Source organism: Eptatretus burgeri, chromosome 5 (assembly GCF_056783735.1).
Source record: "Eptatretus burgeri isolate ZD-2024b chromosome 5, Ebu_testis_v1, whole genome shotgun sequence".
NCBI classification, from domain to species: Eukaryota; Metazoa; Chordata; class Myxini; order Myxiniformes; family Myxinidae; genus Eptatretus; species Eptatretus burgeri.
This window is the reverse complement of record NC_140965.1, coordinates 41,732,835-41,752,373: the sequence shown is the minus strand read 5'-3', so window position 1 is coordinate 41,752,373 and position 19,539 is coordinate 41,732,835. Positions and strand designations below refer to the sequence as shown.

The window sequence follows — 19,539 nt, the reverse complement described above, 5'->3', positions numbered from 1 at the left end:
GTCAATGTACTACTTACTACTCAAGAGGATTAAAGAATGTCACTTATCTGTGAATGCCAAACTGGGTCGACAATGCATGCATTTGACGCTGACTCAATTTGCTGTCAATGTAATTTAAACGAAATAAACTGCATTTGCAGTCGTATTAGAGGTAACCTTAAATTCTCACTTGTTGGCATCAGTATGACCATGTTATTAAATCTTTCTTTGTTCAAACGTTGTTTCCTCCTTTGGTTGTACAGAAGTCACCTTGCTCATAATCACAAGCAAAGTAATACAACGCATTATTGTAGCCAGGATTAAATATACAAGGGAACATGGAGAGGGGAGGCTATTTGGCCCATCATGCACGTGTAATAGCCGCATTCCACATTCCCACCGAATACAGGCAGGGAGAGCCAATGATGCAGAGAATTTGAATAGATCACCAGCACAAGAACTTTGGGGGTTGAGTGGCTCAGATGAGAGCCAACAGCTGAACTGGTTGTTGTTGATAAAGGAATTTTTTTCACAGAATGCAAAAGAAAGTATTGCTCTGCTGCGATGTGGGCATAGGTTGTTTCTGACCACGCGGGTACAGCTGTTTAGTAGTCGTCTCTGACCTACATTTTATTCCATTGACTTTCAGGATTTCTCACCGTTTGCAATCAATCACGTTGCAACGAGCACCTGAATCAATGAGCATAAGCGTAGATACATCTCCGACATCAACAGTTATTTTACCAACATCTGAATCAACCTGTTTTCTCGGCATTGGATGCACACTGTATATTATTACGAACATTTTCAGCCAGTACCTCGTTTACATAAACATTCTTCCCCTTATCACCAAATTGATTTTGACACTTCTCGTCAGTGGTCTTCGTTTTGCACATTTTCTTGAAAGTTCCTCTGCCTTTGCATTTCCTGCATCGTTTCCCTGCAGCAGGTACTTGTGAGGTGGCCCTAAAACTAAGTAGTTTCATAACCACAACTATAACATTTGGGTTGACACCCTTGAAAATCCCTGTACTTCCAATTGGAAAATATTACTTCTCTTTCAGTGAACTTGTTTCCATCACTCTGTAAACACTTAATGGAGGTAGCTTGTCATTCAACTTCTTCAAAAGCATGAGCAGTGACTCTCAAATTAACTAATGTCAACGTTCTCCCTTTTTCGAGCAACTATATGGAAAGTTTTCCTGATGAACATTTCTCAATAATCTGTTCGAGAATTTGCTCATCTACAGGTTATTCTCCTGAACTCCAGCAGTGTCGTACCAAAGATAAAACTAGAGTAATTTGACCGCGCGCAGTCGACGGGTATGCCTCCGCTCTCCCGCACAAACACTTGAGTATTGACATATTTGACCCTTGACCTTTATCATATCTGGCCCAAAATCTAATCAGTTAATTGCCCCATCTAACTTTACCTTTGTACCAAGTTTGATGAAATTTTGTCCAATATTTCTTGAGTTTGGGTGTAAACAGCAAAATTTCGGAGTTTGACCTTGACCTTTGACCCTTGACCTTTATCACATCTGGCCCAAAATCTAATCACTTAATTGCCCCGTCTTTACCTTTTTATCAAGTTTGATGAAATTCTACTATTTGCTTCTTGAGTTATCGCATAAACGAAAATCCGGACGGACAGACAGACGGACGGACAACCCGGAAGCATAATGCCTCCAGCACCGTCGGTGCGGAGGCATAAAAACATGGCATGTGCTGCTTCGTTGCTTGACGCTCATCATTCGAAAAGGAATGAGCAAAGACAAACAACCATCGAGCAGGCTTGATGGGTGTTGATGGGCCTCCTGTGTTGAAAGCTTCTTGAAAGGGAACTCATATCATATATATTTGAGGGAGCAGTTGTTCACACCACCATTTCGGATCATCCCTCCTGATCCTCGTGTAACACAATGCTGCAGGTATCATCATTGGCTGAGGGCACAACTGTGCTGCTGATGCAGTGCGCCTATTACCAATACACTGCTTCTCATTTCGCCAACCTCAGGACGACGACAGGCTGCGTCAACCCCACCTGGTGTTAATTCAATAGCCAACAGGGGCTCAAACTCAGGACCCTGAGATCCCAAGCCAGTCACTCTAACCATTAAGTAATCACCAGGCATAGATCATCTCCCATGCAAAACCAGGATCGTTTCTACCCCCATTAACCCTTCCCAAGCCCACTTCTTTCCAAGTTTCCGGTTTTTTTCTTCCTGAGAGTTTGTGACTGTATCCATATTGCCCTCTTGCCCTCATTCTTCCCCGGATCTCTTATTTCTCCAAGTCTCCCTCTATACTGTCCCTCCTCCCTGCTATTGATGGATTTCCCCCCTCTCTTCCATTCTGTTACATCCTGATCCGTTGCATGTTCTCTCTCCTCCACGAGCCTCAACATTGTATACAAAATTAAAGTTTTACAGCACCTGGCGAGGAAGAACTGATATGTTTGGGAAAAACTAATGGGTCTGTCATGGTGAGGTCCAAGATGAATGGTAACCATCAACCTGATCTTTATGTCTGTTCATGCCTGAGACAGAGAAGCAACCAGATGAAATGTGTTTGAGCTCAGAATTTGGGAAACCCAAAATGTAGGGCACGGAATGCTGTAGCAAAGCACCATGCAGTAAAGGGACTCCATTTCTGGCAACATCCCCAATGGGTCGAGTGCAAATTAAGTGTGACCTCATATCTGCCAGCAGGTTATCACAGATATGCTTTTTATAACAATGCAGTGACTGTAGGTGGCATTTTTTGGTGTGGAACATCTCAACATGCAAGCTTTACCACAAAAGTGTTCAGGAGAGCATGAACATTGAACAACAAACTCACTATCACCAAGTCCAAATTGTCTGCAAACCTCCACTCCCTCACTTACCTTTTTCGTGCGTGTGTGTGTGTGTGTGTGTGTGTGTGTGTGTCTTTCTCATCACATCCATGCAGTACTAGGTATACCCTTCAGCCCATCAAGGTTGTGACAAACCATCACCTCAAGCCAACCTTCTATCTGCAACTCAGTATCTATTTTAACTTCATTGTGGATAATCTCTCACCACCCTAGTTGTTCGTATCTCAGTTCATTTTATAGATTTTTATGCACAAAATATAGACCCATGGAAGAGGGGGAATAAAGATTGCAAGTATGGGTGGGAGATGACACGACATTGTGGTGAACCGCTTGCTTGAAGCTCTGGAGGGAAGGGTGGGATTGAAAAGTTCCACAAATGAGGGAAAGAGGAACAAAAGATGGAGGTGTGCAGTAAGCCTGGATTTTGGGAGTTTAAGCAAGAGGATCGGATTGCTGGAAGAATGCTTACATCCTGGAGGGTTGCACGGCTGAGGGAGCAGAGCTGGAACTTGACCAGAGGAGACGCATAAAAATAAAACATTTTTTAAAATGAAATCCAACGGAAACATGAAAAGCAGATAGACTCATGGACGTGAGATGAATTGCATGGTGGATACAAGAAGCTGGTGTATAAACTAACAAGAAACGACGAGAGAGATGTACAGGGGGTGTGGACCTTTGTGTCACACTGGGCCAGAAGCGCACACCGTGTCACAATTCCACTTTATCAGAAGAGCAAATGCAATGAAGTAGCTCAGAAGCTACTTCGGGCTTTATGATCTTAATTATTATTATTTTCTTGAAGATGGGCTTTCACTAATCTGTTGTTCGTCTTTTGGCTGCTCCCGTTAGGGGTCGCCACAGCGGATCATCCGTTATGATCCGCATACTGATTTGGCACAGGTTTTACGCCGGATGCCCTTCCTGACGCAACCCTGGTCGCCTCTTACGACACAGGGATAAGGATTGGGTTTCGCCATGATTCCGGGATTCCCTACACCCTCTCATAGCGCGGCCCAGAGCAGAGCTCCCGTCCTCAAGCGATCCTCCAACCCAAGCCTCCGAGTAGCCGGATTACAGGCGCACGCCACTACGCCGGTGGGCTTTCACTAATCTATGTTCCCATTATTTGTATTTGAAGTTGTGTTGAAAATTTTTTTTTTAAATAGAAATGACAATGGACGAATAACAAATATAAAGCAACTCATGGTTGTTTGAGCTATCTCATAATGAAAATCAAAATAGAAGCAATCAATAATGATGACACCATAAATCATGAGGACAGGTAAACCATGTGTGTGGGATATTAAATGAGTGTTCAAATCACAATTCAAGCTGATGAATTCTAACTCCCATTGGAACCAATTGCGAGCGTTTGAGGTTTTTCTTGTGGTCACGTGACCTTGATGGATGGGTGAATGGGAGGATTGAGATGGCCGCCAGGCAGCTTGTAGTCGGTGACAGCGAGCATTTGGTGAAGTGGAGCGGAGAGGGAAATGGGAATTTCATTGAGGAGGTTGTGAGTATGAAAGGAGTATACGTATTTGGAGACATTTTCTACCTCTATCAACCCTCTAAAAATCAAAATGCAAGACTAAAACGGCACTCAGTGGAGCGCATACCTCCGCCAGACAGCAGTTTGCAATTTGTATCCCTCTGATAGGCCGGATCTGCATCTGGACCATAGCCAAGACCTAATTGGCTTATTCTTTTGACGTACCCAACTCATCCACCAAATTTTGTCATAATAGGAAGGAAGAGAGTTTGGTGAGCAGGGTAGGGTGCCAGACCATGTCAAAAGCACGTGATATGTCTTGGGATATGGCTTTGATTTCATGTCTGGCATTGAGGACTTCCATCCACTGTTGGGAGAGCAGAAGGCAGCATATCCAGGGTAGAGTGACCTGGTCTGAAACAAAATTGGTGATCAGAAATTAAGCCATTTGAGAAGAGGAAGGAATTAATGGCTGAAGCGATGATGGATTCCTTGCTGATGATTTGGAGAAGGCTGATTGGTCTGTAGTTACAGGGATCTGTTTTTGCACCTTTTTTGAGGAGGGCAGTGATGTTTGCTGATTTCCAAGTCGATGGCAGATGACCTTGAGCAAATGAGAGGGTGAATAGAACAAAGAGAGGGTGAGCAAGAACAGAGGAGCAGGTTTTTAGGACATGTGGGCTGATGCCGTCAGGACCGGTTGCAGAATCTGAGTCGAGGTTTGACAGCAAGCTCTCCACCTTGTCAGGAGAAAAGGACGCAGAGTCCAGGGACAGTTGGGTGTGACTGGGTAATATGGGTGCAGAAAGCGATGGGTTTCGGACACATGATTTTGATGCAAACACAGAGTTTAAGCATTCAGCCTTTTCACGTGCGGTATCAGCAGTGCGGCCATTTGAGGTAAGGGAGGGGATGGAGGGGGAGCATACTCCATAAACAGATTTGATTAGATGCCACCAGGATTTAGAGGAGGGAGAGAAGTTTGAGAGTTCAGACTTGAACTCAGAAAGATGTTGTTTTCTGGCTCTCCTGAGGGTAGATACACGCTTGTTCTGAGCTTTATGGAAGGAACTGGATTACCCTTAGTTGGGTTCGCTTTCCATAAGGCAAAGGCAAGTTGTTTCAGGACAACTGCCTCGCCACAAGCTTGAATTCTTGAAACTTCACCACGTGTTTCCCCTCATTCCTCATATTCTTTTTTGTTCTGGTATGCACTGGTCCATTCTCTGTTCTAGCTCTTCGATGAGCCTCGACTTCATTTCCAAAAAAAACCCATTACATTATGTTCATATATTTGTTGAGCATAAAACGACCTCAAAATTGCTGAACATTCCGATCCCACTTAATTTATTGTCATTGTCTATGTGACCAGTCCATTCTCGAGAAGGGGTCCTGATAATCATACCATGTGATATTTCCCATTTATATCATTGGAGAAAAGACAATTGGTTTAGCATCTTCATAATGGTGTTCTATGTGAGTTCTGCTGTCATTGCACTGGAACACCAGTTTAATGGAGATTTAACACCTGTTAAGTGGAATCCAAATTCAGACAGCTGAAAGGTGAGCAGGTACTAAATTAACTTTACCTTCACACATGATTTGCACACATTTTGATAAGTTAGAGTTTTGGCAGAATGCAGGTGGCCATTTATAACCAATGGAATTAAACTTCCATACTCTTTCCAGAGCATTGGTGCTTGTGAAGCACTCATGGCAAAGAATATGCCGGGTGGTTTGCCATCGCCTATCCCAGTGCTCATCAGGGCAGGGATTTGGAATTTGGACAGGGTGCCAAGGAAAAGGTTTGGTGTCGGATCAGGAATCAAACCACTATGATATGTTTTAAAAGCAAGTGCACTTCATCTAAAGGCCCGGTCACACCTTGACGTTTTAGCCAACGTATGCCGATTTTTGAATTTTTTTTTCTAAAACGCTGGCACACGTTGAATACGTTATGGGTAAGTTTTGATAACATTGAGAGCACGCTGACAAACACTGCCATACGTCGTTGTACGTTGGCTTTAAACGTTGTACTTTTTGGTTGTCCGCAAATTTTTTCATGCTTGAAATTTCAGGACGTATGCCGGCGTATGACTCACACGTTCCGCTACGCTGGCCACAAGTTGTATGCACGGTCTGCGATCGTTGACAGACGTCAACACATGCTACTTGTAAGTTAATCATAAGTTGAGACACGCCGAGGTAATGTTTAGAGTACCCGAAACTTATTTCTAACCTATGATTAACGTGTTGTTGGCACGTTACGCGATCGTTGCTACACATCGACAGACGTTACTTTTAAGTTACTCATAGGCTGAAAGACGTCGGTATAATGGATCGTCCTTGCGTCAGCGTCCACGGCCACGGCCAGGACACTTATTTGCAGCATTCTTCAAACTTTTCTTCGGCATGACGAGGATGTTCACACTTCGATGTCTAGCTTGGCTATGATTCCAATTGTCCATCGGCAGCGTCTATTTAAAATAGTCGAGTTTGAGCGTTTTAACACGTTCAGAAGAAACGCTTCAAATTTCCAAACCCCAGGGTCAAAAAACAAAGGCGAGTGACAGCAATTTAAATCGTTCATTGTAAACAATGAAAATAGCTGAGTGGTACCGTTTAAAAGTCGTTGAGTGTAAAAAAAATCCAATTGTTGAGCGCAAGCGTCTACTTTCAATAGTGGGGTTTGAGCAATTTCGCACGTTCAATAGAAACGATTAAAATTTCCGAGCGCCAGTGTCAAAAAACAAAGGCGAGTGACAGCAATTTAAATCATTCATTGTAAACAATGAAAATAGCTGAGTGGTACCGTTTAAAAGTCGTTGAGTGTAAAAAAAATCAAATTGTTGAGCGCAAGCGTCTACTTTCAATAGTGGAGATGCAGCCATTTAAATCGTTGAGTTTATCATTTAAATCGTTAAATCGTTAAACGCAAGGACGATCCATCATAACCCACACCCTCCCCTCACACTCACCTACTACTGCCAACATGAACAAACTACTACTAATACTAATACTAATACTAATACTGATACTGATACTGTTACTGCTGACATGGACATCGACTCAAAAAGGACTCGAAAACACTGTTGGGTTCCCTTTTATGAGCAGCATTTTTATATACCAATTCCCAAAACCGCTGCGAACACGTCTTTATATGGCAGTTGTAAGCTAGAAACACGTAAATTTTTTTTTTTTTAGTCGACCGGAAGACGTCATTGGAATACGTCTACATACGTCGATGTGTGTTGGGACTACGTAAAGAATTGGTTCAAAGCACGTCAAACATAAGTTAGAAATAAGTTTCGCGTAAAAAAGACATTACCGCGATGTGTTTCGACTTATGAGTAGCTTATAATTAGCCTTTGTGGACGTGTGTAAGCGTCCGCATATCGTGTGTACAACTTATCCCCATCGCATGCGGAACGTGTGTCATACGCCGAGTACGTCGTAAAATTTTGAACATGTTTAAAATTTCTTGACGTACTCTACTTACTACGACGTATGATAGCGTACTTTAGCGTTCTACTCACGTATACCAAACTTACTCATACCGTATTTGACGTGCCCCAACGTTTTAGACACATTTTTCTTAGGTCGGCATACGCTGGCAAGATCGCCAAGTTATGACCGCGATGTTGTTACTTCCATTTCTACGGCAGTTATGATTCGAATCGTTGTGCGTCAGCCTTTTAATAGGCTACGTCACGACATCGTCGGCGATGCGTGCAACGCGCTATGCCGAAGTTAGACTATCGTTGGGCATCGGTTGTGTAGGCCGACAACAGGTTCAGCATTCGTTGGTATAAGTTATGTATAACACAACGAAACGTTCTGTGTCCATTACCAATGCGTTATACATAAGACCAAGTCGCTATGAATACGTCTGAATCTTTAAAAAAAAACATCAAAAGTTCAACGTAAGCCAGCGTTTTAGATACATTTTAATACGTTGCCATCGCTGGCTAAAACGTCAAGGTGTGACCGGGCCTTAAGCTACCTTGTCAACCCTTGTCAACTGCACTCATCCATATACTGTGTGTGTATGTGTTTACAGTATATATATATATATATATATATATATATATATATATATATATATATATATATATATATATATATATATATATATATATATAATAAAAATGCCCACTTTGTGAGATGTATGTGTAAAACAACTCAAAGTTTCACAAAAACTCAACAATTTTTTTTTTGTATACGTTGTCGAGGCTCATGGAAGATCTATAACACAGAATGGATCATGACACAACACAACAAAAGGAACGGCAGAAGGAGAAGGGGGAAAATTGATGGAGAAGGACAAACAAGGGATGCAGGTAATGACGAGGGGTAGGGAGAATGCAAGGGGTAGACAAGATGGATGATAATAATAATAATAAATCATAATAATACCATTCCTTTCATGCCCTAAAGGCAGACATGGCTGCTGAGGAAGTTCCATTGGCAAGGAGCACAGTCCTGGACGGGTCGCCACTCTGACGCAGGTTACCCTGAATGGTGGTTACCCCAGTATGCTGGTACTCATTTTGCCAACCTCGGAATGATGACAAGCCTGAAGGTCCCAAGCCAGCCACCCTAACCACGAAGCCAACACCAGGCTGGACAAGATGGATACATAAGCAAAATTTTCGGAGGGGTTGGGGGTGGTTTAACAGGTGTAGAAAATATTATGCTTTTGGATGGTTTCCCTCACCTGTTCAAATGAGGAGTTGCACATTTGTTTTGTAAAATCTGTTAATGTCCTTAAGGATTGGTGAGATATTAAGAGCAAAGCCACACTCTCCATTGCTGATGTTGATGGAAATGCTTTTCACATATTCTTGAACATTGCACACTGCCCCTTGTGGATAGTGACCCATGTTACTGTCCTGTCAAGATCGCATTATTTAAAGAAAATTACTGTCTATACCACATATATGAAAATAAAGGCTGATGATACCACAAAGAAACACCATGCTAATTACAAAGCCACCATAAGAGGTAGATACAACACAAAACACTTAGTTAGCTCTTCATATTCAACTTGCACATGAGGTGGAATTATCAACCAGCACCATTTTGTCATGTCAGGGTTATGCTGTCCATTAATTTAATAATTTATTGTTGATTAAACTTTCAACATTACAGTTAATTTTCGTTGGACTTATCAGCTTGAATGCACCTGATCCCACAAGTGCTCGTGAAGTTAAGCATAGTTTAGCCGACTTCATATTTGCATGGGAAACCACAGCTATGAAAGGCTGGGTGTGGCAGTTCAATCGACTGCAGGACAGCTCAGTTGGTGGCGTGCTCGGCTTTGAGCCGTCTGGTAATGGATTTGTCTCCATGTGGAATCAAAGCTAACTATGGTTGTTGTCATTGAGTGATGTGAGCAGGAGACACGATCTCAGAGCATGACGTCTTTCAGATGGGAACGCTAAGCCAGCCGTGCAATCTGAATTTAGGTTGTGGACATAACAGATCTCACAGTAACGCTTCAAAAAATGTCAGTACTCTGGCTAAATTACCTGCCAATATTAAATGGTGTCAGTAAAGCGATGCTGATCATAAGTTAAAGTAAGGTAATGGTAAGAATGGTAACATTACATGGATGATTACATTGATTTATACATCAAGTTAATGGCATTTAGATATTGCTTGGGCCAAATGGTTTCCTCCTTTGTGGCAGTTTCCTTGTTTAGACTCTTCTTATGTGCAGAATTGTTGGGAAATTACAGACTGTATTTTTATTTTAGTGGAAGGAAATATAAAAATTTTAACTGCTGCAACACTATTTTAAACCAGACAGATCCCACCATCCCAAATATAGCGCGCGCACACACGCACACACACACACACACACACACACACACACACACACACACACACACACACACACACACACACACACACACACACACCGGTGGATGCTTTGAGACCTAGGAGGGCTCCTTTCCACCTTCTGAAACACGCATATGGAAACAAAGCACAGTCATATGAGCAGCATTGAAAAACTTATTGAAATGAGATAGTCACAGTATTTTTTAAAATGACAACTTTTAATTATTCATTTATTTACTGGGTCTATATTTAATTAGCATAAAAATATAGTCACATGTTTATTTGTACAGTAAGTGTGTGCAGGCCTTTTGCCTCATCATGCTATTTTTTTTTTTGGTACATCTTGTAATATTGTCAGTGTCTCGTTCGTAGATTTTTTAATTTCCTATGGATATTTAATGTTGACACCGATTAAAATTAACTCTTTGAGAGACCTTTCAATGAGATAATTGCAACAAAAAAAAAACTTCCTATTTATGCTCTTATTTTATCAAAACCGTCTCGCAGACTATTTGTCATCCATGTACACCTCTTCAGGGGATCTAAAAATACCTGAAGGATGACTTGAATCTGGAGGTACTATATATAGTGATATTCATCCAACATAATTGAAAAGCCCGTTTCTGTGCTTAATAACACTCTACATTTGCATCTCCTTTCCTGAAGATTTAGTTCATCATTCCCCATTAGATTTGCTTTTATATATTGCAGAGATTGAAACACCATCATGCCTGGTCTGTCCTCGTTACCACAGATCTGTGTGGTGCCGTCATTGTTACTCCGGTCAGCTAGAGGGATCCCTGAGGGCCAGAAGCAAAAGGGCTCGGCGAGGACAGGAAACTGAGGCTTTGATGTTCTTGCAGGAAAAGAAGAGCAGATGGAATGCACCACAACAAAGGACAAATCTTCTGATCCTAGAACTACTTTGTATTGACCTTGCAGAAAGCTGCAGAAGTCTTTCAAAAACAGAGTGCATTCATTAGAACAGACAAACCCTAGGTGAGATAAGATAAAATACTCAAGCAAAGTAGATTTAAAACACCATAATTAGACTATTTATATATATATATATATATATATATATATATATATATATATATATATATATATATATGTAACATTTCACAAGAAAGATGTTTTGCCCTTACACGTGCTTTTTTTTTTAAAGTAATATTTGCAGTTAATTTTCATTTTAAAGCAAGTAAAAAGTAAGACAAAAATAACTTGAAATCTGAATTTTTTATTTTATTTTAACAAAAAACTCTTTATTGTGCTCATATCTACTGCATGTATTTGTAACACTTGGCAAAGAGAAAAAAGATGTGGAACTATGTCGAACTCGGCTGGTTACCAAGTAAATATTTCCAGAGACCATCACCATAAATGCCTGGGAATATTTTTAAATCAGTCAATCCTTTTAGATTTAAGATCAGTCTCAACTAGAGATGCAAATCTGGTCGATTGGGTGACTTGGCAGGTGATTATCCTACAGAAGAACAAAAACAATTATAGCAGGACAATTGCACGTGGCCGAACAAAGATGGTCAATGTTTGGCCATGTGCTATGGAAGCCAAAAGACACACCGGCACAAGCAGCCCTGGAATTTGCTGTATCGGGAGCTAACAAGTACCGAGCTCGCAGAGGACGTCATTGCACAGATCTGCTCTGTGTGCTGCAGACTGACCTAAAAAGCAAAACTGTGAACACTCAGATCGATGAAGGACCTGAGGGAGCTCAGGACGCTGGCTGAGGGCAAGACACAATGGTGCACAGTGAAGGAGGACTGATTGCAATTGTAAAATGTTTCTGCTACTCCAGACGCAGAGCACAGTACATCATGATCATCATCATGATCTGCTAATAACAGGGGAAATCAAATATATAATGGCATTCCAGCATGAAAGGAAGTGCAGACGATGCCACAAGAGCAAGGACAGTGGTGTTAATTGTCGGCTCAAAGACATTGGTTCATAAAATATATTGGCAATGCCAAATCAGAGACAATATCCTCATCAAAAGATAGGTGATGTAGTCAAACAACGAATGCATGTGCACGTATACATCTAGTGATCTGTAGAAATGTTATTATGGAGTATGACTGATTAAATCAATCAAGTGTGTTGCACAGCGATGAGCAGTAAATTAATGGCCTAAAATAGAATTATCAAAGCAAATAAGATATTTGTTAAGGAAATACGAAGAAGATATCAGTATTAACTTTAAAAAATGACTACGACAAGGAACTATGGAGGTTTTAATGTCAGTATTTGAGGATACTTTTTATGTCAAGCCAAAGCCTTAAAGATCACCACCCCTCCTCCCCAATAGGTAGTCATGGCATGGTTGGATGAAACAAGCTTATTTTGGTTAAGGAATAAACCCCGAGAGACATATAATGGTTCGACGAATATGAAAGTTTCCCAGAATATATTTAACAATTGGGACACCTCTCTAATCCTCATCAAAATGAATGCCGATGAAACTTAAATCGGGAAGAAGAAAAATCAACAAACAAGTTCACCTTTCACTCTCAAAGCAGGTCAAAGGATGGTGTATATATATATATATATATATATATATATATATATATATATATATATATATATATATATGTATATATATATATATATATATATATATATATATATATATATATATATATATATATATATATATACACCTATGCATTTTAAATACCAGTACAAGATTTAGTGATAGACATGTCTCAATGGAAGAGAAGCATCCACTGTTGAAGTAAATTATTCGACCCAATATTGTATGTTGTAAAGACTGCCATGATCATGGATCATATAATCTACATTACAGATATTTTCTGTCTTTCCGCACGGGATAAGGTGGGGTTAAAAGCAGAGAAGGTAAAGTGCTAGTGGTAGGGCTAGATAAAATAATGATGCAGGCAATCACATATTCTACCTGCAAATCATACACACTTTTGCTCGATCATTGATGTGCAGTGATAAGATATTCTTGAATCATCGAAAATAACTTTCTGTGTATATTTTTAGAGAAGCTAGCTTGTAGAAATAAATTACAAGTTTACAGTATGACAAGTCTGAAGACGACGATGGTTCACGAGCGGTATTTGACGATGTAGATTGTTTCAGACGTCAAGGATGAGACAATGTGATAATGTTTGACCAAGTTATAAAAATGATCAACATGATGTGGTACGGGTGACAGGTTATTAGCTGCAAAATGTCGAAAACGCAGTTTCGTTCAACAACTTTCAAAATTTGACCTTTGCATAACCTTTAAAGGTCACAAAACAATGTTGTGGACATTGAAATAAGGAAACAGGATATGTGCTATAGCTTATTGGAGTTAGTTCGTCGAAGAAGGTCGAAAACCCGGTTCGATTCCCACAACTTTGAAAATTTGACCTTTGTGACCTTTAAAGGTCAAAGGTCAAGGATTATGACCTTTGGTGCAAAACTTCCTCTGGAACATTCCAGGAACAATATAACGTCATATAGGCAATATGGCATTTCGCACTCCTCGGATTATCCATACTTTGATGAAATCAGCGTAAAAACAAACTTGAAGGGGGCGCCACGGGCAAGGTGTTTGAGATAGAGCAAAATGGTTTGAAGACTTTAAGTGCGGAATGACCTCAATATTATGCATAAAAAATATTGTCATCCTAGCTCTCAAAGTTTGGGCGGTCATATGATTTTTATGTCAAAATTTGAAATTTTCTAAGTTCGTGACCTTGTGACCTTGACCTTGGGACGAAAATGAAAAATCGAGCTCCGTGGGGCTATGCAGGTGCTATTGGGCTAACCAAATACCGAAACCTCTACCAGATTGGACAAACCCCCTCGGAGAAGATGCAAATTGAAATCGGCTACCCCGAAAAACACATGTTTTTTGAGCGTGGCTCCGCCCATAATGGGCGCACCACACCCATTTTCAGGAAAACACAACTAGATCATGATATAAACCTCACACCAAAATTTTGTCAGAATCGGATCAAAACCCACGGAGCTATGCTCGGGACAGACAGACAACAATAACGAATATAGTGGTCACTTATTTTTTTTGTGAAAATATTTTTTCGTGAACCGATATACTAATTCCTGTTTAGTGGAACAAAGAGTAAAACATGGAAGCATGATGAGTGAAAACGTGCTAAAATAAAGTTGGATGGTGCGATAACAAGACATACCCTGCTTTGGCTTGGGGAATGATGATGAAACAACCTTGGCTGCAGCTGTGAAAGGCATAAGGATTGAATATATCATGATGAGTAAAGGTGAGGAGGGGATGCGGGGGGGGGGGGGTTGGAAACATTGCAAGTGACAGCTCTTTTAAAAGAACAGCAGGAAGTCTTCGTAAACAAACTTAATATGCAAGATTATTCATGTATTTGTGATAATATTGATTATTATTCAAATGATTGTGTCATTGTTGATGTCTCAAACTGATATCTGCTCATTTGTTAATCACAAAAGGAAGTTTACAAAAGCAGACTGTGAAAGAACATGAATTATTGTTCTTTCTCAATATCAGAGCTTCTTATTCCCCCCTTACAAAGCAGTACATGTCAATTTAAAAGGAGTTCATAAAGACTGCATGTCATCATGTTCTGTCGCTCCGATCTGTGTCAAAGTACAATGAGCGCAGTTCTAATGCTAGCAGGGAAGACGAGTGAGGGATGCGATCGGTACTCACAGCCAGGATCCTCTGCTACACCTGTCAAAGACAAAAAGAACAATGTCAGTCACTCTACCCACAGTGCCAGAGACCCACGTATCTTCTGCCATTCCCACACGCATTGCAATTCCGAAATTCGTTTTACAGATGTCCTCTCCAACCATCTTCTGAAGTCTTGGGAAAAAATTAAAAAAAAAAAAATTATTGAATGTTTTCTCTTCTTTTGGATTGTAAAACAATGAACAATAATGATACTAAACAGCAATAAAAATGTTAATGGAGGTGCTGCATAAATGGATGAGGCAAATAATGGCATTCCAGGCTTCTATCAAGAGTGAGAATGCATGTTCCGTCAGAGGGATAATGCTATTTGATTATATAATGAAGCAATTTTAATGGAACAAGGAAGAAGGAAAATGAGGATGGACATAGCTGCCACCGAGAGGGAACAGTGTCGAGCTACTGGATCAATTACGGGCTGAGACAGACAAACTTACGAGGAGCGGCTGAATGAGGCAGGACTTTATCCATTAGAAAGGAGGTGACTTATAATGCGATACGATTGAGATGTTCACGATAATGAAGGTTAAAAACAGAATAAGTACAGAAGAAGAGCTTTTCAGCAGAATGGACAAGCAATAGGACCAGGGACCATAGCCTGAAAGGAAAGAAGAGGAGAGTTAGGATGCATTGAGGCAGTGGCCTTTCAGTAAGAGAGTAGTTATATGCATGGAATGGTCTCCCTCTAGAAAGGTCATGGAAGCAGAAAGAGTATATGGGTTCAAAATGGAATTAGATACAGTATGTACCGAGACGCATTGGAGATAGAGGCCGAGGTACAGGAATATTGGCAGAACTTGTAAAGTAGCTTGTGTGTGGGTGGGTGATGGTTTCTGGGGTTGGTGCAATGCAGAAATGATGGGCCAAATTGCCACCTGTGCCGAAGTTCCTTGTGTATATACCGTTGTATAAATTAGGTGCTAACAGATTTAAAAGCAGATGACCCAAAATTTTAAATTGTTTAAAATGTATGCATAGTGTACACTGTACAGAATAAATATGTGTCATTGATAAATCGTAAATAATTTACACATTAAAATCAGTGCTCCACTCAATGTATGGAGGAGCATATATTTATTGGAGAAAGTCGTAGTTCTCTGCAATTGGTCGTTGGTCGTAAAGTACAAAGAATATGATCAGGTCAGAGGAAGTACAAGTCAAAAAGCCAAAATGGGATAAAACTCAGCCAAAGAAGCAAGTATTTTTTGATTTCAGACATGGCTGGAATGGAATGGAAATGGAAATGAAAATGGTTTATTTAAAAATATATTCATAGCAGCAAAGGATAAATTGGGAATATTTTACAAGAATACATGTACAAAAATGGAAATATGATTAAAATTGGCACACAGAGAATAACACATATACCAATGTTCACAGTATATAAACAATCAAAATATGATATACTGTCGGACCCCGCTATTCTCAGATTCACTATTCGCAGACCCCGTGTCTTCGCAGTTGATAAAATGCGACCTGCTTCTACATTCACGGCCATGTGCTTCGCGTAATCATGGTTTTTCACATTTCCATGGGCTTTTTTTCATGGATGTATTCAGGTTTCACGGTTTTTCTCCGCATTTTTGCATATTTTCACAAGCATATTCAGTTTTTTTTGTGGGTGTATTCATGGTTTTTCATGGGATTTTTTTTTAATTTTTGCTTATGAATCATGAACGGCTGGAATCTAACCCCTTTTTCCCATTGAAACAATACCCCCAACTTTCGAAAATTTGACATTTTCGGCATTTTCCAGGAATGTATTTCCACGAATAGCGTGGTCCAACAGTACACGAAGAGGGAAAAAGACAATAAAGAAAAGTAATTTCAATACCTACATTAGATATCATAAGAGAATATGTACTGAGATTCATAAATAGATTCAGTGACACTAAATCCATCAATGGAACCAAGAGACAATAATTATTGGTGTATGAGGAACTACTGTGAAGTGTATGTATTGTTGATATCATGATTCAGCAATCGGGTGAAGTAGGGGATAGGGATGTTCCGGTACTTTTCAGTACAGGACAGCACCGAATATCCACAAACCTATGAGTGCTTCATGTGCTATATACATGGGATCGGATGGATGGTAATAGGTGATGCAACTTTGAAGATGGTTCTCGTAGGGATCGTGTAAAAGAGAGGCTCAGAGTGGTATGGACACAAGCTCACACAGTCTGAATTGTGTTCAGACAGATAGTTCATTGGAATTACTCCATACTCGTTGCCAAGAATTTTGATCCACAGTCGTATTTTTTTTTGTTTTTTTCGCTCACATTAAAATATTGTATATGGGCTCGGCAGCAGGGAGCAAACTCGTTGACCTCACAACTATATGGTATTCATAGAATACTTACCCTTGCGGACTTGGTGCAAGCCAACTCTGTTTTTTTAAGTTTGTTTTTTTTTTCTTTGATCCAATATGGTGCCAAACCAGTGACCGATTATGTCACTTTTATCAAACTATATTTCCCATGGGTAGTTGATCAATTAGTTAAAGTTTTGCATCGATCGGTTAGCAGTTTGAACAATTGCAGAGAATTTTTTTTATTTCATAGTGACTGGATCAAGTGTTGCACTTGTCGAATTATGACGTCATAATGAAGGCACCAATGGCATCATCAATAACATATGTTATTCCCCATGGGGAGTACATTACAATGAGCCATGTTTCATTTTTTTCCATGGAGTGATTTCGAAGATATAGAGGTGCAACGTTTTTCGGTTTTTCCAAGATGGCGCCTGTACCGTGTGATGTATGACATCATAATTATGACAAAAATAATTATGACTCCGCGAGCGCAGGGAAATAAGACATGGCGGTGGATGACGGGATTACTGTTGCGTGAGATTTTCCACAGACAATGAATGCCCTTGGATAGCCAGTCATGCCCTCGGCCAGTCACAGTTAGGCTAGGCCAAATGATTGTGCCACGTCACACATACTCCTTCTACACTACTAACCCATGTTCCGAGGTGGACCAACTCCTCCCAAGTTTTGACATATGTTCAAATTTGCTTTCACACAAATCTTATATTTATTTTAGACTCACCATTCTGTCAAACACACATTTAACCATAACTCTAACACCCATAATTGAGAACTTCTGACCAGCGATAAATAATCAAATAATTAAAATATTGAGTTGGCTTGTTAATGTTCCAATCTGAACCCCTGGCTCATGATACACAGGACCCAGGTTCAAAATCCAATTTGTCTTGTTTGCAGAGTTTGTCCATCGTCTATGAATGTCTTTGCAGTTCATGCAAGTTAAAGTACAGCACAGTTATATCTAATAATGTCTATGACCTGCATGTGATAGATACACAAGCTCCCCACGAACCTTAGATGAATGTAAAAAATAACATCTGCATTGTCAAAGTGATGAGAAACTCTAAGTTAGCCGATAGAAAAAAGTACATGTCGTTTTCATCTCTGATATAAAGCATTGTTGCAGGAAAAGCTTGGTCTTCTTGAACTAACATGTTGGAATGATATAATGATGTAAGAAAGGGTATGGATGAAAACAGTATATTTGTATGTGGAATAGGAGAGATGTGATTAGAAAGTACATAGCTTGCCATGAAACTCCAGCAGTTAAATAAAACAAGGATTGTTCATTTAAAAGTTTAAAGTCATTAAATAATGAAATAGATGCAATTCCACTCAAATAGTTGAGAAAAAAAAACTTAATATAAATCCTTTTCTTTAATATCAGTCACTGAATTCGTAATTTGCATGCACGGACTTAGTGACCACCCCCCCCCATAGTCAGATTTTGAGAAAGCATTGGTCTTTTCCTTTCATATGCAGCACATGCCTGCGCGTAGCATCATTTAATGGGGGCACAGCTGTGCCACTGGTACAGTGCCCCCTGTAGGTTAGAGCAGGAATATTGAATTCGTTCAGGGTGCTGACGATAACTACCCTACTTTTCATGATCAACAATGTGGGATCTTTGTAACGTCCATCAACTAATGCTGGCCGAAGCAACAGAGTTTAATCTCCACCTGACGGAGGGCACACACGATGCCTCTCTCTCTCTCTCTGCCTGTTAAACACCAGGATAGCAGTTTATAGCTGGGCCAAGTTTCAAATCCAGTTTAAACAGCTCAGAGGTGAGAGAAAGCATTTGTAAAGATGCAACACAGGAGAAAATTTAAGCTAATGATTAGTGGATTAAGTGGAAGGTTACTAAAATGGATAAGGAAGATGATCAGAGAGTGTGACTGGTGTTTCCCCCCCCCCCCCCCCAAGATTAATACATGTTAAACTGTGTTTCTAAACTTGTGTGTGACAGAAAGCGAGAGGTAATGTATATAATCAAAGTTTCTTAGCTGTAAAAACTTCATATACGAGTTATTTTACAAGGAACTTGAACGAAGGAGGAGGCCATTAGTCTCATCAAAGATTGTGCTATGGTTGCCAAGCTCCAGTTATTTGTCCATGCTTCATCCTTTTTAAATTCTGTGTGTCAAACAAGGAAGCAGAACATACCACTTTAAAATATTTCAAATGACTCGGCCGGGGTCGGGTTCAAACTGCCAACCTCCCAGACTCAGAGAGGACACTAAACATTAAGCCACCAAGTCTGATAAAACATTACTGGCAGTGGTGGTATA

The 19,539-nt window shown here is 40.2% G+C and overlaps 1 protein-coding gene across 2 annotated transcripts in view; it reads right to left on the bottom strand.

Annotated features, from left to right (window-relative positions):
• The window catches only part of LOC147026307 (netrin-G1-like), a 189,735-nt gene that overhangs the window by 86,669 nt on the left and 83,527 nt on the right, over nucleotides 1-19,539 (bottom strand). For both annotated transcript variants that reach the window (XM_085881592.1, XM_085881591.1), the window contains 2 exons: nucleotides 14,869-14,889; nucleotides 14,363-14,407 (listed from right to left, as the gene is read on the bottom strand). In XM_085881592.1, coding sequence (XP_085737718.1) covers nucleotides 14,363-14,407; nucleotides 14,869-14,889 — 66 coding nt within the window. The remainder of the gene's footprint in view (nucleotides 1-14,362; nucleotides 14,408-14,868; nucleotides 14,890-19,539) is intronic.